The 19,769-nt window shown below is 45.9% G+C and overlaps 4 protein-coding genes across 5 annotated transcripts in view; 1 reads left to right on the forward strand and 3 right to left on the reverse strand.

The window, feature by feature from the left end:
* LOC126557940 (P3 protein-like) overlaps positions 1-19,769 on the reverse strand; it is a 168,781-nt gene that overhangs the window by 67,789 nt on the left and 81,223 nt on the right. The gene's annotated exons all lie outside the window — the stretch shown is intronic.
* Positions 583-15,941, reverse strand: LOC126556592 (mucin-19). The gene is made up of 7 exons (XM_050211921.1): positions 15,931-15,941; positions 9,000-9,591; positions 7,537-7,635; positions 6,735-7,436; positions 5,884-6,468; positions 1,193-5,810; positions 583-641 (listed from the first exon to the last, which is right to left on the reverse strand). Exons 2-7 carry the CDS (start codon positions 9,513-9,515, stop codon positions 583-585), a joined length of 6,579 nt encoding a protein of 2,192 aa, XP_050067878.1. The 5' UTR covers positions 9,516-9,591; positions 15,931-15,941.
* On the forward strand, positions 12,153-12,847 carry LOC126559127 (uncharacterized). Its single transcript, XM_050215241.1, has 2 exons — positions 12,153-12,607; positions 12,688-12,847. The coding sequence occupies exons 1-2, from the start codon at positions 12,153-12,155 to the stop codon at positions 12,845-12,847; spliced, it is 615 nt and encodes a 204-aa protein (XP_050071198.1).
* On the reverse strand, positions 14,053-19,378 carry LOC126560046 (uncharacterized). Its single transcript, XM_050216207.1, has 5 exons — positions 19,357-19,378; positions 14,814-14,976; positions 14,585-14,727; positions 14,369-14,510; positions 14,053-14,293 (listed from the first exon to the last, which is right to left on the reverse strand). Exons 1-5 carry the CDS (start codon positions 19,376-19,378, stop codon positions 14,053-14,055), a joined length of 711 nt encoding a protein of 236 aa, XP_050072164.1.

The raw sequence follows: 19,769 nt of genomic DNA on the forward strand, positions 1-19,769 counted from the left end.
ACAAACTATTTTCTTTTCGTTTTCCTCGCACGGCACTGATCCGCGACGGCAGCCATGGCGATTAGTAAACAGCTGATCGTAGTGCGTTTTATCAAAGATGCATACTGGTTTTGCTTTTTAGCGTTTTTTCTTCTTTACTGTATTCCTAAGATGTATATGTGTATATATATATACTTTGCACTTAACCTATACAACACACACCCGCAGTTTGTTGTGCATCCTTCTGAACCCTGTTCAAATCTTCAGCATTCGCGACTGCTGGCTTATCCTTTACTCTTTTTTATTTGTTTTTTTTTCGTTTTATATAGTATTTTACGAATGCTAAGCATTTTTTTTTTGTTTTCGTTTCGATTTCGTAAACCAAATTTTAGATTTCCACTTTGTTTTGACCTAGACGTTTCACAGAGTAAGCGCGCTTTGTTTGTTGCTCTTTTCTTTACAAACTAACTGACTTAGCGGATGGGGGATACACACCGATACGACTCTAATTTTACACCACATTTTCTTGCACTACACACACTCTAACCACGCTATTGCTGTTGAATTTGTATTCCTCTTTTTGTTTACCGACGTTGAGTACCATTATTGACCTTCGTAGTACTTTGTAGTTCCATTGCTGCCGCAAATGGCGTCTTCCCATGCTGTAGCAAAAAGAGAGACAATGAGTAAAACGTTACAATAAGTCTTGGAAACTAAAAGATAAATGGAAAACCATATGGAAACTTGTATGTGAAAATTTTCGCTTCTTTAATTCTAAGACAAAATAAACAACAAAGCAACCGATAATATGATTTGGATCACTGAAAGTACGAGAAAGGAGACGAAATGAAAGCTTCCCGTGTTACGTTCGAGGCATACCAACTAGTGGTGGGGACTCCGGAGTGGATTCATGAATCCAATCCGACTCCGACGTATAAAAACCAGATACAACTCCGGTCTGAATTTGAAGTTAACTCCCGAGAAATCAGGAGTTTACTTCAGATCACTGCGGAGTTTACTCCGGACCCGAAAGAGGGAATGGATTAATTAAAACTATTGCTCCAATAATTCCATTACAAAGGAACGGTGAGGATTTTAGATTTTAGAGAACGAATATCGGCGATTCTTCACATATAAGACAGAGCCCCCTAGATTCTACACAATTTACCGTACACACCAGATGGAAAAAAAGACAAAACCATACACAACTTACCCGTTCCTACGAAAAAGACAATCTTATCATGGTTGTAATCCGTCGTGTGCACCTGCTCCGGTGCAATGAATCGCAGATTGAGCTCCTTCATCTTCTCACGCACGACGACCATCGGTTGGGATGGCAGCGGCTTCGTCGACCCGTCAACCGAACCCGTCGTGGAAGACGTGCAAGATTGTTGCGATGATGATGATGGTGGTGATGGTGTGTGTGGCGATTGCGTCTGGGCCGCCGTGTCCACCGTCATTATTTGAACCTTGGGCATTTGTTGATGTTGCTGTTGGAGCAGCAGCTGCTGTTGTTGTAGCAGTTGTTGCTGTTGGTGGTAGCTTTGAGCAATGCTATTGTTGTTTGTAACTGCATTGGTTTGGGTCACACTGTGGGTAGTTGTAGCAGCAGCAGCACTATTGTTGTTGGTAATATCGTTCTGCAGTACAGCCAGCTCTTTGCCAGTTGCTGGTGCAACCGCAACCGGTTGGGTAACGATTAGTGCAGTTGTGGAAGGTGCTGCCGGGGCAACGATCGGCACTGTTACGGCCACCGCTGGAGGAAGAGTAGATGCCGCCGGTATGATCACCGCCTTGTTGTACGTTGGAACGATTGCTAGCGTCGGGAGTAGCGGTGGCGGTGGAACTGTTATGAGATGTCTTGCCGGCACTGCGACGACGGGTGGAACCGTCGGGTTGGCATTCGCATCCTTCACCGCCGGTACGGCAACGGTTGCCGCACTGACCGTCGGCACGGCACCAGTCACTGGGGTCATAACGGGCGGTGGCAGGGCGTACTGATTGTGATGATGTTGATGATGATGCGCCGGTGGTTGTTGCTGCTGTTGCTGTTGGTGATGTGGTCGTGCAGTTTGTGGTCGAGTGGTGGTGGCCGCTGGTGGTGGAAGAATGGGCGGCGGTTGTGTGTAGATCGTACCGAAAAGCAACGACGGTGCCACAGGTGGAGGCTGGTGGTAAATGTTTGTACCTGGCACAGTGGCGCCATCAACTGGCAACGGCTCGGTTGGATCGTTCGTTTGATCAACGGCAGTCGCCATCTGCACCACCGGAATTGAAGGCGGCTGTTGAGGTTGCTGCTGCTGCTGGTAACTGTTGCACATGGTGGCCGAGGAAAGTGAAGCCGATGAGGACGAAACGGATGAAGATCCGGACGAGGGTGACGCCTTGCTGATACTACTGTTGTGCGTATCGTTTAGCGCCGCTGTTGGCGATAAGACGACCGTCGATTGTTGATGTTGTTGCTGCATCAGCGCATAATCAAGGTCCGTCGTCTGTACCGCAGTACTGTTGCTGGTCGACGAAGGCGCAACAGTAGCAGCAGCAGCAGCAGGAGCAGCAGCACTATTCCGCCGTCCCTGCTGCTGTTTACCGCCCTTTTCCCTGCTTTTCGGTGGTGCTGGCTCGGGGCAGCTCCCATCCCCTTCGAGCAGCTTACGATCTTCCTCGCTAAAGTCACCAAACAGCAGTTCTTGATCGATGTCGAACCCGAAGGTAAATTCGTTCGATTTTGGTTCGTTGTCGTTCACGATAATTACAGCCGGACGATTTTTGCTTTTGTTTGCCTGATTCGCCTCCTGATTCGGATTGTTGGCCGCCTTTTTATCCGCCCCAGACAAAGCAGCAGAGTGTTTGTCCTTCTTGTTCCGCTTACCACCGGCCGTCGGCGGGACGGAAGAAGTGTTGCCACCGGGTCCATGTTGTTGTTGCTGTGGTTGTGGTGATGTTTGTATGAAGTGAATGGATGTTACACCAGGGCCACCGTTCATGGGGCTTCGCGTATCGAACGGCAGCATGGTACTGGTTTGTGAATCTGTGTCGATTGTCACAGCACCACCGGTATTATGCCACGATTCGCTACTATTCGTTGCGTTTGGACCATCGGCATCCAATTGCTGTTGCTGTGACGCCGTCGTAGCCGAAGAGGAAACCGTCAATACACTGACACTGAGATCTTTTTTAGCCTTTCCTTTCTTTGTTGCGGTAGGAGGGTTCACTGGAGCGGTAGAATTGGTGGACAACGTCGACTGTGCGCCAGACACAGCCGAAGCAGCTACTTGACCGAAGCTTAATGTGCTCAAAGAAGAGGTATTTGTGTTACTACTAGCAACAACCACAGCAACCGTAGATGCTGATGTTGATTTAGTCGTGTTTTTACAACCGTTTGCAATACTTGCTGCAGCATTCACCGCCGATGACGATGCAACAGTGGCAGCACCTGGTGGATCGGCGCTGTTATTCGCACGGGTATGATAGTAGCTTTTAACCGTTTTCTCCAGCGCTGGGTAGTGTTCGTTGGAGTAGTAGATATCATTATTATCGACACTTTTTGACTTGTGAAGGGACGCTTTGGTGCTGTCGAGACCGCTCTTTAACGTCGTCTGGCCACCATTGTTAGCAGCAACCAGTCCACCACTGGACATCGCTTCGTTGCTGGTGTTGCCATTTGTTCCTGATGTGGCACCGGTCAGTGCGTAATGCTGCTTGTTTGCCTCATCGTTCGAGTTGTTCACAGCCGTGAGCAAACTTTGCGAGTACGTTGCCCGCGTTCCTAATGTATGACTATTGTTACTTATACTACTATTGCTAACGGAGCCGGTGCTGCTGCCGCTATTATGTACAGTTCCGCCACTATTATTGCACGAAGCAAGTGTTTGCAGCTGAGGTTGTAGCTGCTGCTGGTGTGACTGCGATAGTGGTAGAGTGTGATGATTCGGATGGAATTGTTGCGATTCGACTAGTTGCGGGAAGGCTTCCGAAGAGTTGAGATCTTGTATCATATTAACGCTCGCCGATGTGTTCGCCATGGTACCTTCCGCATGATGATGATTACCCAATCCATCCGTAGTGCCAGCAGCCAGCGCACTTCCATTCGGACCAATACCTGTGCCAGCCTTCTCCACGTTGGCAATTCGGGCTATCTCTGCGTAAGACTGCGACGTGGCCGCCAAGCCCGAACCCGAACGCTGTTGACTAGTCTGCTGCTGCTGATTGCTTTTGCCTTTTGACTGCTGGTTATGCTGCTGTTTTTGCTGTTGTGACTTGCGGGAGGCGTTAGTTTCGATCGGTAAAGAATGTACCGAGTCGGCATCACTCGAATCAGACTTCTCCGAAGGCGGTACAGAGGAGGTCGATTTTCGTCTCGATACATCAGCATTCATGTAAACCTCACGATCGCCAGCAAAGTGACTGCTGGGCTGATACCTACCACCACCACCACTACCTCCTCCGCTACCAGCACCCCCGCCGCTATTCCCGCTATTGTTGTTGGATGCTGCATTTCGGCCGTAACTCCCGCCAGCAATCGTTTGGGCCGTACCACCACTTTGATACCGTCGGTTTACCGTCAGTGAGGAGCTTACTGCTGTTGGCGTATTACTCGTCGTCTCTTCCGAACCTAGCGATTGGGCCTTCTTTTTAGTTTTCTTCTTTTTCGTGACCACATGAAAATCGGACGACTCTGTGCCACCGCCACCGCCGCCACCCAGAGCCGAAAGCGATTCGACCGACATTCGCAGCGAATCTCTTTTCTTCGTGTTGTGATTTATCGTCGACGATGCATCGGAGGATGTGGTGGTCGTCGCGGTGGAGCCGGCAGTACCCTTGCCGGTGCCACTAGTGCTAGTCATGACGGTGCCACTGGTTGCGTTATGATCTTTGGCCTTTTTACCCTTTCCTCCACTGGCGGCAACTGCCGATATACTCTCCTCACCACCGACTGCAATCGATCCGGCGGACGCATCGTTGCCGAAGAACGTTAACTCTTCCGTGCCCCAGGATCTTCGTTCCGAGCGCTTGCCCCCACTGGCATCCTTGCTGCCGGCATTGGCTGCTGTCGCTTGGGCAGCTTGGGTCGATTTTTTCGACTTACTGTTGCGCAACGTGACGGCCGGATCCGTTTCCTGTGCGCGAGCCTTTTCGACGTGATTTTGTCGCGTATTTTCTTCCTCAACCTTTTTCCTACTACAACTGCTAAGCTCTTCGAGTGAATTGCTTTTTTTCATTTTTGCCGCCCGCTCTCGTTTCTTCTCGTTTTTCCGTTTCGACTTTTCCTCTCCGTTGCTGTTGTCGACGGTTGGTAAGCCACCACCGGCAGTTAAACTGTTCGAGTTCGAGATGCCGGAACTGGCCTGTTTGGAGTTGGAACTTTTTGCTCCAACACCACCTCCTCCTGCACCTCCAGTTGTAGCACTGTTAGCACCGACACCACCACCCCCTTTCGAAGACGAATTCTGTGACGATTGCTGCTGTTGTTGCTGTTGTTGCTGCTGCTGAAGTTGTAGCTGTTGCTGCTGAGACAGTTGATGCTGCGGTTGATGTGATTTGTCATTATCCGTATTTTCGATGTAGCTGACGAGCGCCTCGATATCGGACTTGCCACGGTAGCCGGCAATGTTTTCCGGCACCACAACGACGGTGTTGCGGTCGGATTTTGGTTTACGAGGTTTTTTGCTACCCGAACCGCTGCCCGAAACACCAATTCCCATCTGATTGCCACTGCTGGATGCACCTAAACCACCACCACCGCTGCCACCGCCGCCGCCGCCACCACCGCCACTTCCGCTGCCGCTACCAAACTGCGAAACGGAGTTGGCATTCTCATCGAACTTTTGCTAAAAAGAAGAAATATGACAAACATATTTTATAGTGTATATCGTGAAGTTGTTTCGATTCCTTTTAACTTACCTGTATTGTCGGATAAGTAAGACTGCTGCGTGTGGTCGATATGAACTGATTGCTTGACGAAAGCACCGATTTCATGGTGGTTTGGTCCACCTTGCTGCTGTCGATCATGCACTTCACCGCCGGATATGTGGAACCAAGCTGAACCGTCTCCAGCATCGGCAGCGGAACGGTCTTATCGACATGATGCACCGACGACGGCCGATTCAGGTTGGTAGACTGCCCTATTTCCAGACACGCCTGCGTTGTGTACTGTGGCTGCGGGTAACAGAAAGTTTTCTTGGCAGAAGAAAGCCCTCCTGCAGACGAACCAACAAGGTTGGCCCCGCCGCCACCGGTGCTACTACTGCTGCTGGATGTGCTACTGTTGCTGCTGGTGCCACCGTTGCCGTACGCGTCAACGGTCGATCCACTATACGTGATGGTTGTTCCGCTTGAAACGGTGGCCCCGCTGCTGCTGCCACCACTCGAAACACTGCAGCCGATACCACCGGTAGCCGCCGCATTGCTGGACGCACCCATTCCCATCATTTCGATCTCGTCCGCGCTGGATTCGTAGTGATTGTTCTGCGACACAAACATACACAACTGAATACATTAACCAGATGGGTGTGGGTGTGGATTTTTACCATTCCGCCAAATGCCTAACGCAAAACGCATTGGCTATCGAGGTGAACAAATCGGTAGCACAGTATATTCGAGGAGTGAATGTGGAACATTCATACAGGGAATGTAAATGATAGTTGTATCATTTATTAAATATCATTTGCATTTCCCTGTAAGTTTAGCGCTCGAATCCTGAACACCTTCCTTTGGCCACACTCATCAATGCCTCGGGGGCGTTTGTAACTTACCTGTTGCAGTGCGTTATTTGCATGACCAGAAAATATCTCCCGGAAGCCACGATGACCGGACGGGCCCTCGTCCGAATCCAGCTCACCCATATTGATGACAGTGTGTGCTGCTGCTGCTACTGCTGCACCAGATCCCGTAACAATGACACCGCCACCTCGCTGTATACCAAAGTTCGTGCTGCCAACTCCTATCTCCCCACCGGTAACAGCATTCGATTGAGATTCTTCGCCACCACCCAGTCCACCGATTCCGCTCCAATCGCTTGCCCCGATTGCATTCAGCGGTGCCGATTGCAATAGCGCACCGTAGTCGTTGCTTTTGGCGGAAAACTTTGCGGACGTTGATTTGAGCGGGAGGCGCACTTCGTTCAGGAACGGTTGTTCGCTGATATAGGACGGTGTGGTCGTTTCGTTCACGTTACTGGGCAGACTGCCGCCCTCGCGCTGCCTCGAGGAAACCGACGATATTTGGCGCTTGCTGCGGAAACCGCCATGACCTCCCGTGCCACCGTGCCGCTTGTGGGCAAGGCTCGATCCGGAACAGTATTCTGTGTAGCCGTACTCTTGCTTAGTCGCCTCCGTTATGTCTTGCAGTGAACCACCCTGTGTCGGACGAGCAGACGCTCGTTTGCTGTGCACCGGCCGACTGGTGAAGGAAAAGTTTTGCTCCTGGTCTTCGCGTTCCGTTTTGCTCAACAATTCCTGTACGTCGTATAGATGGAAAGAAAGTAAAGGAAAATGAAACTAATAAGAATCACATCCTCCAAACATGTAAAGGCAGACGGGAAAGGAAGATACTTACATTAAATGTTGCGCTCTTATGCTCACGATCTTTAGGGCATTTGTAAGTGATCGCTTCATCCAGCAAAGCTTTCAGTGCATCTTCATTCATGGTTGCGAGCTGAAACGAGATTATACAAAATAACGTTTATAGTTGGAAAAAAAACAAGACGAAACAAAATGTTTTTTTTTTTGTAATAAACCAACCACAACCACGTGGGTGTACATTACATATCGTTAAAATAAAATTAAACTGTTTAGTTATGTTGTGGGTTGAATCGGCATGAATTTCCTTTTCCATTACTTCATTTTCTTCAGAGCTAACCCAATACGAAATCTCTTCATAGACGGTTTTTCACACGTATGTTGCATACACATTTCCTCCAACCATCAACACTAGAACACTGCTACAAAATGATTTTAAAATTTGGCATGAATGTTTGAAATTTTCTGGAAAATAGGCACATAAAAAGGCAAATATCACCACACAATTTCATATGACAAAATAAACACATCTTTCGATTTCATGACACGGAGTCTATTGATTCTAAACTTTAGTTAACTAACCAACCATCTTTGGACTTTTTTTTTCTTCATATTATCGTCCCCAAATTGCATATTGCAGGCACGTGTCTGTCAATATCCTCTTACTTTCACCATATCCTGGTTTGAAGATGTTCAAAATAAAACCCAATCATAAACACATACACACACAACCAATGCCCACTGCACCATCACACCACCGCACTGACATACGAAAACATCGAATTCATCGCATACAAAAAAGAAACCGTTTGCTGCTGTGTACTTTCCGCATAAAAATTATTGTTCATTGTTAAAAATAGTGGAATTGTGCAACATTCCTATCACGAAATAAAATCACTTTAAGCATGAACAATCCATGCCGTCTCTTCGCAGCCTGAAGTCAGTTAATATTTTTGACATTTCAGTAATGCACTTTTGACGTGAGGTGCATGTATACGTTTCTTTTATCGTCTTCTTTTTATGTCCAAAATGCAACCTGCATCCTACACACACTCACACACATTTATCTACGCGGCTCGAACAAAATACGATAAATTGCATCGAACCAATTCGAACGAGAATGATCCGAAGGCGGCACGCACACAACCGCACACTCTCCCACCACACAGAGATACACTGATTCGGCACACAGAAAACAATCTGCAAAACTGAATCCCATCTGACAGCACGATATGTATGAAACGTCAAATAACAAATATGGCCGAAATTTGTGCCATTTCATGCTAAGAAACAACAAATTTACAATTCTTTTTGCTGTTTACACTCCCAAACCACAGCATCTACATCCTAGAGGGTATGGTAAGTGCGGCAGAGTAAAATATGATTCAGAACGATTCCCAGTTCGGCTGATGTCACCTCCTAGGTTTCGTTCGCTACCTTATTATACCTCCTCTTGAATTTCATCGAACTGTATTCTCCCGGAACGGGGATGATACGTACCGGTTCCTGTGCAAACGATGACTGTTGGTGGCTGTCTTTGTTGTTACCGGTGGTAGTGCTGGATGCTGACGAATTCTTGCTGCTTTCTGCACTTTTACCATGGCCACTACTGCTGGCTGCAGTTGCTGCGGCGGCAGATGTTGGCATTGGGGCGAATGATGTTGAAGACGATGATACCTTCACCGCCGTTGCCGGAGTGGTGGTGGTGGTCGTTGTTGCAGCCGACATAGCCATCGTACTGATGACGGGCGGAACGGTACCGATCGAAGCGGTGCTTGTTCCTGCGGCTTTCGTCGTACTGCTAATGCTACTGCTGTTGATTGAAGTGTTCGTGGTGGTGCCGGTCGCGGGGGAGCTATTATTAACATCTGTCTCACTACCAGTACTTCCGGTAGCGGCGGCTGTGGTGCTGGTACGGTCGGCCACTTCGCCGGAAGTCGATGATCCCTGATGCTGAGCCTCACGCTCAGCTTTGTCGGGCGCCTTGGGCTGCCCGAGTTCTGGCGAGGGAGCCATCGTACGATTCCGGCAACAATTCCACTACCGACCGGTGGCGGAAGTGTCCGCCTCCGCCTCCTGTATGGGATCCCCGCTCACCACCGAATACGGAGTATATTTCTTTTGCTCGTAGAACAAATACTACAGCGACTTTTTCCAACGGTCCTCGAACCCTTCCGCGGTAGATGAAGGAAAATGTATCTGTTCACCAACTACTAAGCTAGTACGCACCTGACCACCACACACACCAAAACTTTATTCTAACCTACCAGGCACGACGCGTCCTAGATAGAAAATTCAGATTCGAGACAAAGCAAAAGATTTCCATTAAGCACAGTTTCCACACTGGAAATGAGACCGGGTGTTTCGCCACGGCTTGATCATGCCAACACTAAAACATCACAGTAGGCACCACAAACACGCACGGTTGGGAGAACAAGTCATAGCGAAATAATCTTTGGGGGAGGAAATCTGTGCAACCAATCACTCACTTCTGCACTGGATTTTAACTAACTCCGCTTCGACACAGTGCCAGCCATCCAGCCGAATTTCTGGAGGTAGGCCACACACACAGCAAACTTATCTACCGACCGACCGTTCACACACGGATCACCTTTGCATAAATAGGGCGCTATATATAATGTTTATTCCGACATGTACTTTAGAACGAATTGCGCTTTTCGTAAGCGAAGTTGCTCGTTTTCCCTAACTTGGTAAAAAATGCTTGATTTCGATTTTCTTCAGCACATTTCCACGCACGGCAAGACGGCGTAATGTGTGTGTTCGTGTATGTTCGCTCTCCTGACAGTGCTGCTGCAGCTGCTGTCCACTTCCACCGTACTGCACCACCCGGCACGGAAAAGAAGCCGACGACGTGCCAGAAAATCACTCCTCACCATTTGCCACCATGACCCTTTCACACCCACAGCGCCCACTTCCGTTCTTGCTGCTGATTTCTGCTTCTACTACTGGTGCTGCTGCTTCTGCTTACAATATTCATCGCGTACGTACTTGACAGCCGCGCGAGACCGCCGCTTAGATCAGTTGCGGCTGTGTACGTACGTGGTTTGGGTAGGTACGTACGCGCTGGTGTTGGTAAGCTTCGAAGACGGTCGGATCGGAAAACCTTTTCTTCTAGCTCCACTTCTTTCTGCGTTCCTTTCGTCTGGCACACCCGTTGCTCGTTCTGGTGCGGCTGCTGCTGCTGCTGATACCAGCGCCTCGACGTCTTTACACAGAAACGCACATACACACACACACACACGTTCACGCACACTTGCTCACTCATACACACGCACACTATCACGCCACACAATTTATTCCTTCTTCATTTTCATGCCACTATTTTTCCATGCAATCGTTTTCTATTTCTTCCTTCATAGCGCAACTTGCCCCCCACACACGAAATATCGAATCTACCACAAAAATGCCCCGGCGGGGGCACGGTACTTTTCGTGCGACACCACGATTTGCACACCACGATGAACACCACTATATGGGTAGACGACGGCGACGACGACTTGCCCCACAGCCGTACACATTACCCGTATTTGGAATTTTTTCTCGCTCCGGAAACCACCGCCAGATACAGCGAAAGCAATCAGCACGGTACAAACAGTCTTTCGCAGCTCACGTAAAGCAAACACTAAATATTGCCCCTGCTGGCACGGAGATGTTCGCGACTAGCCCTAAGGAAATGGGGCTCCTAGCTCGTGAGGCCAACTTGACGGCAGCTCGCCATGGCCATAGAATTCTACACCACTACACTCTCCCACTGTGTCTGACACATTCGTCTTCTGCGGGAAGCTTCGATGCACGATTGCTTCTTCTACTGCATTCGCTGCCGTAGCCTGGACTTTTCCGCTGGCAAACTTTCAAGTCGGGCAGCTTTCCGCTTGCCGATACTGGTCCGTTGGTTGCTTTAACTGAACGGGAAACCCGTTCTTTTTTACCGAATTACACACGGAGGACGATGCAAATTTGCAATCGTAAAACATGACACCACTGAATTCTGCTGTACGTCAAATCTGACAGCCAGCACCAATTCAACCAATTCCACGAAATGCAGCTTTCTTGCACGCCATAGAATTAGCCTTATCGAGCACGTACGAATCACTTGCTGAATGGAAAGTGATATTTTATTCTTGTTTTAAATATAATAATAAAGAAACAAACAGCAAACACCAATTATAAGCCATTTTCAATTAACTGCCTCTACCAGCACCATTACCGCTGGACTACTCACTGTTCGATCGCTTTGAAAATAAAACATTGCACAAGAGAATATTCTCTACTGCTTTAAATTTCAAGCAAGTAAAACAAAATATAGGTTCAATTCAAACCGGTCACGATTGTTGCTTGATCTTCTTTTTAAATATCGTTTATTATGCACATTTGTCAATATAAGTGTGTTACTAATACGATAACTCGCCAACTTTCGAAAGCACACACTATTTTCTCACAAAAATTTAATAAACTCGTAGCTTTTATGAATGCTCGTTGTGTCGTTGAAATGCTGTCTGTCTTCTACGGCTGGCAGTACGACCTGCAAAATGACTGCTAGCATTTGCAGGACCACAGCCAATTCGTTCAAAGTTACATCAAATGTGAATTCCGCCTGGAAAGCATTGCAGCCGAGAGTAACACGCATAAAAAATGGAACCGTCGAAGAAACCGTACGAAGGACTGAAATGCGAAGATTGTTCCTATTGGTTTAGTAAGATGTACCTCTTTAAACAACACTTCCGTCGATGCCACACCGATCTTGGGGAGCTGATCGATCTGCCCCCATTACCGTTCCTGGTAGAAACAGTTTCCTACAACCAGCTAGAAGATGAGCTATGGTTCGCATTGCTGCACACTACTCCGATGCAGCCAATACTGATGCGTATATTCGAAGCCGAATCCCATGCCACAATGCGCATTGCCAATATAAACGATATACGTGAGCAAACGCGCCGGGTATCAAAGAAAACGACGGAGCGAGACGTACCGACCCTACCCATACTGTACGATATATACACCGAGTTACGTGCGGGCGGTAAGCAAAGCTTTTATGCTGTCCCCAAGCTGAAGCCGCCGGTGGAGTTTCCTCATCACGACGTATCTTCGTTAATATACCCGTAAGTCAAAGCACACAAGGCACATGCGCGAAGGTGGTAAGATTTCGTACCTAAATTCCGGTGGTAAGAATTTGTTCCGTTTTCTTTCGTTGCAGTGATTTGTTCGAAGGTTTGGAACCCGAGCTACCGGAAATACGAAGTTGTTTGTTAGATGAGATCACTCTATTTAATGAAGGTCTGTCTAACCCCTTGGTCAACGCCTTGGAGGCATTAGTCAATGAGCTTTAACTATCTTCAATGTTTGCATTTGCAACCGAAAATCGTTCAAATGCGAATTCTCTGCTCTAACAATAACAATGTTCCTTACTATGTAAAAATAGAGGGTTTGGTCTTCATGTCATTTATGAGCAAAGCTCATTAAAATCTAACATAAAAAAGCAACCAATATTCTATCACTTTATTGCCCAAAATCATACATCGTTTAAAGCTCTAAAGGCCCATTCAAGTCTTCCATATTGTATTGTATAGAAAATTAATTGTCCGACGACCAACAGATCAGCAGCGGGCGTGCGTGATGGTGACAATGCCTCTCGGCATTTAAACCGCAAAACATAATCGACACGCCTTCCCTAAATGGTCGTATTTTTAGCGCGCCTCAAAGAAGCCTCATATTTTACAATGCGCCCATGCAATTTCCTTTCTTCTGTGTTGCTTTACGAGGGTAGGGAGAACGGGACAAGCAAAGCAAACATTGGCCTCATTTAAAGGGCAGTATCCTACGCATGTTACGCATTTGACGTGGGAAGAACTGCACGATGGTTGGAGTGTTTGGAGTAGCGAATATTAAATTCTTTACAATAGGGAAAACCTTGCAGAAATCTTGTTTTTCTTGATTTAAAAGAATCTCCGGCACAAACAACGGGGGAGAGAGCAAAGCAAAGGTATGAACACTTAATTTGCCTGTGTCCTGAAATCCAACTTGGAAGTCCTATACTAAATCAAACAGAGCGGTAGCTAGGAGATCTCCGAAACCGAAACTAGGAAACGTTCTTGAAGCCAATTGACGACAGTATTCACGTTGGGGATACGTACATCGTATGCGCAGGAAACAGCATGGATTCTGGGCAAGATGTACGACAAATTGCTCTTGGGGTATCAATTTCCTGTTCCAGCTTTAGAGTGCTTTCTTTCACGCAGAAGCTGGAACAGACAGAGTTTCCCATTTCAAAGCAATATACGTTACGCAGATGTGGCCAGGCGAAGATAAGTGTACTCTATACACGGGTAATGTCGCATCCAAACTAAAAAAAACTTACCATCTACTATCAAACCGTAATATCAATACTAACTGATTAAAATTTAACACATAAAATAGTACTTTATTTATATGATATTCATTTCAGTCCCATTGTATGCCATAAATTTCTACACATTTATAAAGATAATACCCTGTAAAAATAAGTCTTCCAGCACCCGAACTACCGTACCACAAACTACCGTCGTCCCATCGTCAGCACAACCAGCGAACCAAAAACCGTAACGTACCCCAGGTGGCTAGTGGCCGTCAGCTGTCTTACCGCACCGGAGCAAAGCTCATTTTCAATCTTATCACAGTTGAGAAAGTGCTTATCGGTCGACAGAAGGTTGGCAATCCGGCGCAAAAACATGGCCGAATCCGGTTTGCAGATGAACCGGGCACTGCTGTACACACAGTTTTCGTACGCATAGCGGGCACTGGAAAATGAGCCAAAGCAGCAAGGGCTGCTTGAAACTGGAGGCAAGGAACAGCAAAGTACACACAGAACTTACCAGCAAAAGTGGATGTACTGGACGTTTATCGACTGTTTGTTGGTGCGAGCCATTTCGTCCTTTAGCACACCAATAAACTGGTTCGAGCAGAGATCCCACTCGGGATGGACCAGCTGAAAGCAGCTTTTGTGCCGTAAAAACTCTGCACAATGATGGAAGAGAGCACATTTTTAAGGCGTTCTACCTCTCATAAAGGGGGCGCCAATGCCGACTTACCTCGCTGGAAGGCCTGATCGTAGCACAGAAATTCGTACAACTTTTGAGCACCGTACACTTCGTTTTCAATTATTTTGCGCTGTCGTGCGTTGACACACTCCTTCAAATACTGACGGACGCATTCCATGCCGCGGTTGAAGATGCTGCCGTTGAAATAAGGAAAAGAAAGAAGCGATAACGAAGTGGCACCGCGGCAAGCCGGCCGGAATGATTGATGCGTGATACCTACAGACACCGGTTGCTGATTTCTTCCAACGAGTCGGGAATTTTGACCGCATGCAGTGCCTCCACGGCAACGGTTGGGGTGAAATTACGGAAGCAATTTCCCAGCAGTTGTCCAGCTCGGCCACACACCGTTTCGGAAACGGCACAGCTAGCGTCCGGCAGGTAAGCTAAGTCAAGAGGAAGGAAAAAGTCAATTGATGGAACGCACTAGCAACATATTTTGCATTATAGAAATTGTTGTCAACCACCATCAGCGGGTTTGAAAAATTATCTTTTTGTTATGCTAAAATTGTTATCCTGTCAGTGGTAACGATATAATTCTAGGTACAGGCCTTTTATGGCCTTGAGATTATTTTTGCACAAATTTCTTGCTTACTTACTTATCGTCTAGGTCATTTGCTTTAGCTTACGCTATTAATTATTATCTAGATCGTCTGCAAATCCTATATCCCGCTATTTCTGACGAACACATCAACATTGAGCCCTTGAAACAAATTTTTAGCTGCGTCGTCCAGTGCCATTCTCATGGCATGACTCACCTCAAGAGCCTCTCTTCTTCTTTTTGGTTTTAACTTGACTTTTATAACTTCTAAGTTCTAACTACGGGGGAACGATGCGGCTTTTAACCCTGATCCTGTCGTATAAGACCGTCGTAAGACCAGTACCACGTCTCCTAATAGAAAGAGCCTAATAACCCTGCGACTGGAAATCCTTGGCGGATAACAAATTTTCGACTTATTTTCATAACTCCACGTAACACAGCATAATCACTTTTACTAAATATTGTTGAACAGAGTGTTTTGCAATTTACTTTTTAAACAACAAACTTTTTATTTATAATTAATTATGACGGTACAATGCCGTATTGTCAACATGATAATTTATTTAATCTTAAATCGATTCATTTTTACGTTGTCTTTAGCAATGCAATGGCGAACAATGTTTTCGTCGCTTCATCAAACAAATTACTAAAACACTTCTTTGAACACAAAATTACACCGCCTCGGGGAGCACTCGGTAGAAAAAGAGATATTTTTAGCAAATGGAATCCGCCCCTTTACGAGGAAAACACCGGTCAAATCCTTCACTCGCTAATCAGTATCACAAAAGAAGAAGAAAACAAACACCGAATCCGAAGAATTGTCCCATCGCGCAAAGTCTTGCTGATCCCGTAACATTAACCGGTTGCCGGACCATCGGCAGCTGCGCTCGGTAGGCACATGTTGTTTTTTCACACTAATTGACTCCATTTTCCGGGACAGATAATTTACCACGGTTAATCAGGGAAAAAAACTTTTCCTTCGTTGCTGGAAAGGGTTCGTAGCAACGAAGACGCTTTGCAGAATTGCCGCCCAGCCCAAGCGAAAGGTGTTAAAGTCTCGTTAAGCATTCAATTAGCCAGCTTGTTTGTGTCGTGTAGTAGATAAACGAAGCTCTCAACACCTGCACAACATACTTACATCCCCACAAGGCACACCAAATCCACCAAACCGTTCGCCAGCGGTGCTGCGTACGATATCCGGACATGATGCTTTAGCCAATTGATCCGTGAAGGTGAAGATCATCAACAGGCGTGCGTAATGTAATCATGTCCCGATAATGCATTAAAAAGCCCACTTTCCCGTTGGCAAGCAAATCGGGTACGATCTCATATCTCAGCCTGAAACCAGTACTCACTTTAAGCACATTTATCACTCGCGTCAAACTCCCGTACCCGTAAGCACGTACAGTAAGCAGCGTACACCAGTGCAGATTAGTAACCGGAAACTCGCTCAATGTCTAGCACCACCAGGAACTATTTATTACCTTTCACAAGCGCGCATCAATTTACTCTGAAACACGACGGGCCCTAATGGGTCGGTATTATAGTCGGCATTGCTCGACATGAGGACCGACGCGCGGCACGCGCTTTCCGTGGGTGCGCCGAACCATCTGTGTGTCGTGAGTGTCCCGAACGTGTTTCCTCCATTCGGGCACGATCACATTTGGCGCGCACACTCATCCCCATCGTCGGCGAAAAAGAGTGACTCTGAGTGAGAAGGATGTTTAAAACTGCCCTACCAGATGATGAGCGTACTTTTGATGTTTGATTGATTTTCCATTTGTGGGCTAGTTTTGCCGGTTTTGTCTGCAAGTAGTACGATTCAATACGGATCGAAATTAGGATGGACAATATAGTTTGTTAAGCGAAAACGACCTAGCGATAAGGTCAAAACAGTGAAAAATGTGCTAACGATTGTAATTGAATTTGATCGAGAGGAAAAAAATCGAGAGGCATTTCGTTTTTCGGTCCGATTCAGCTTGATGAAAAAACTTTATCAATTTTGGGCCATGCTGTGGTTTGCGCGGGGTTGAAAAAAAAAAGATTTTTCTCAACACTTTACTGATACAAAGGTATAACTTCTAATGTTTGTTTAGATCCGTCCGTCTGAAGCGTTTTAGTATAAGAGTTTCCGATGAGTCAGTCCTCCTTTTTTCGTTGTTGTTACGCTTTTTGAAGATGCAAAGAAGAGATCTGTTAAAAAGTTTTAATGCAGACGATAAACATACAGCTAAAAAGGGGAAGGAAAATCTTCCTGCTGTGTGTAGTGTTTTGTAAGGTTTCTGTTTTCCTTTGAACTCTTCTTTTCGCGGTTCGCTTTTACTTTTCTATGCGTTCTGTATTTCTGTTTTCTGCAAGTTGTTTATTTTAAAACTTTTTTTTTTCGCAAGCGTATTGCAATTTAAAATTTGCTCAAAAGCTTCATTTTATCGATGAATTGTAGCCATGTTTTTGTTGCTCAAAGAAATCATATGGCTAGAATCATATGGATTGCCTAGACAGAGTTTAAGCAATTCTTTTTTATTATTTAGGAGTTTCTTTAAAATTTAAGTAAGCTTAGCAATTTATCATGTTGCTTTGAAAAATTTTTTTGCACCCTAAACTTTTTTCTGTTTCTTGACTCCTTACGTATGTATTAAAAAAAAAGAGAAAGAATGACAGATTTTTATGCGGTTAGGCTGTCACCTAGAGTTCAATCCATCGGTCAATGGTCAATTTGATAATTGGGTTTATTTAAATCGACGGACCATAAATGGCCCTCTAGAAGCTATCTTATCACGCTGTTTCAGAGATTCGATACCTAATAGCGTGCAGGGTCCATCTTAATCTACCTGAGGTCTACTCAGGTCACTCGCAGAAAGTAAACCGGAAGAATTTGCGCTGGATGAGCTCTATCCGAGCAAGGGGACTTTCTGCTGAGGCCTACAACGCCATGAATGCGTACTCCAACACAGTGTGTAGGGTCTTAACCGATACCGGATCGTAGAGATGCTTCACAAGGTCCACTGTGGCGAGAGCATTGAAAGAACTTTACCATATAGTTTGACCAAAAAGTCTGTCTTTTATGTTAATCTTCGAGTCGATCATGACAACCTTAACGTGATCCGAGATCCGCCTGATCAAGCATTTCTCGGTCAATGAGAAGAGGAGAATTCGTGAGAAGAGAAAGATCGTGTGAATGAATTGATAAAAATGCAATTTTTTATTACAGTTATAGCAAAACTATGGAAGATGTGTAAAAATTATTCCTTCTCTGTACTAACTACACAACACTATCAAGTTGCTTCCATCTAATGGCCCAATCGTTTGTCTTGCTGTCGGTCCTTATAAACCATACAATATTTTCTCCATAAACCACAACACGGACACACATCATGATCGATGCACCATCAATGCATCATATTATCGTATCGCAACATTGATTGATCTAGAACTACCCACCAAATGAACGATAGTGATATAGCCCCGTACCGACGATGATAAATGAACCGCACGAAGTAAAAATAACCTTGAAAAATCTTCCACCACAACCAAAGCACGATTACTCTTCTCATCGAGCCGAAGAGCCACTTTTCTTCCGCACCCCAGCATGCATCGTGAAAAGCATCGTAGCCATATCGCCATATTACTGAGAAGCTTTTCTCGCTTACTTTCCACAATGCACATTTATTAAATTGCTTCCGTAACGCTTTCTGACAGACCGGGGCTTAACGCGCGTTCTGCTTAGTGCGATCATTTTCGCATTTCACGCGAAATTCTAAGAGCCACTGGCCGCAACGATTTCGTGGAAGGTATCGTCGCGATGGTAAAACTTTTACCATCAACTACCACCATCGCCGGTGGAAGTGTCCCCGGTGCAGATGCTGATTGACGCAACGATTCCAAATATCATCATCGCTTTGCTGGACAGACTCCGGCTACAGAGACCGATAAAACTTTGTCCGGTATTTGTGTTTCCTTTGCCGGCACACAAGGAAACTGAAAATTGAATAAATAGGAACAGAAATATGTGAGATTAATATTTGAACATGAAAAAAAAACATGTTTCAAGACTGCGTTTGGAATTTCTAAACAAGTCACGTTTAAATGAAGTTTGCTGCAAAGACATCTTTGGATACCTTTACATTATTATGATCATAACTTTACTCTGTTCAACTGACGGATTATCAGAATAACTGAAGGTTCGTAGCTACGTAGGAGTTCTGCAAATGTCTGCAAAACCAACCTTGTCCGGTGGTAGAGGCCATCTTCACAGGAGTTTCAAAACCCATCCGAACCGATCGCCTGCAGTGATAGGCGGCATAATGAGAGTCAAAATATAAGAGGAATGGTTTGCGAAACAATTATTATCATTATCTTATCTCGTGAGTCGAACACGAAATATGATAATCAACAAAACATTATGATTCGTGGTGAAAGACGAAGAGCACACATCATCTATTTAATATCCCATGGGACACGTGCATGTGGTGACACTGAAACTGTATCTCCATTTCTTGCTAAACTGAACCGAAGCCACGTGATGGTGGTAAAGCGGATATCCATCTGTCATATGTTAAATAAATTCTACATGCCATTCGTCGGTAGCAGCATCTCCAAAACATGCATAAACAATTACCAACCATACTGCCAGATTAA

This window comes from Anopheles maculipalpis, chromosome 2RL, assembly GCF_943734695.1.
Source record: "Anopheles maculipalpis chromosome 2RL, idAnoMacuDA_375_x, whole genome shotgun sequence".
Lineage (NCBI taxonomy): Eukaryota > Metazoa > Arthropoda > Insecta > Diptera > Culicidae > Anopheles > Anopheles maculipalpis.

Coding starts and splice junctions, on each gene's coding strand:
- LOC126556592 (XM_050211921.1), bottom strand. CDS start 9,515: ATGGCTCCCTCGCCAGAACTCGGGCAGCCCAAGGCGCCCGACAAAGCT. Junction 6,469..6,734: donor CAAATAACGCACTGCAACAG/GTAAGTTACAAA, acceptor TAATGTATTCAG/TTGTGTATGTTTGTGTCGCA. Junction 642..1,192: donor TGTCTTTTTCGTAGGAACGG/GTAAGTTGTGTA, acceptor TTTTTGCTACAG/CATGGGAAGACGCCATTTGC.
- LOC126559127 (XM_050215241.1), top strand. CDS start 12,153: ATGGAACCGTCGAAGAAACCGTACGAAGGACTGAAATGCGAAGATTGT. Junction 12,608..12,687: donor CCTCATCACGACGTATCTTC/GTTAATATACCC, acceptor TCCGGTGGTAAG/AATTTGTTCCGTTTTCTTTC.
- LOC126560046 (XM_050216207.1), bottom strand. CDS start 19,378: ATGGCCTCTACCACCGGACAAG. Junction 14,977..19,356: donor GGCCTCTACCACCGGACAAG/GTTGGTTTTGCA, acceptor CTCTTGACTTAG/CTTACCTGCCGGACGCTAGC. Junction 14,511..14,584: donor CGATCAGGCCTTCCAGCGAG/GTAAGTCGGCAT, acceptor ATCATTGTGCAG/AGTTTTTACGGCACAAAAGC.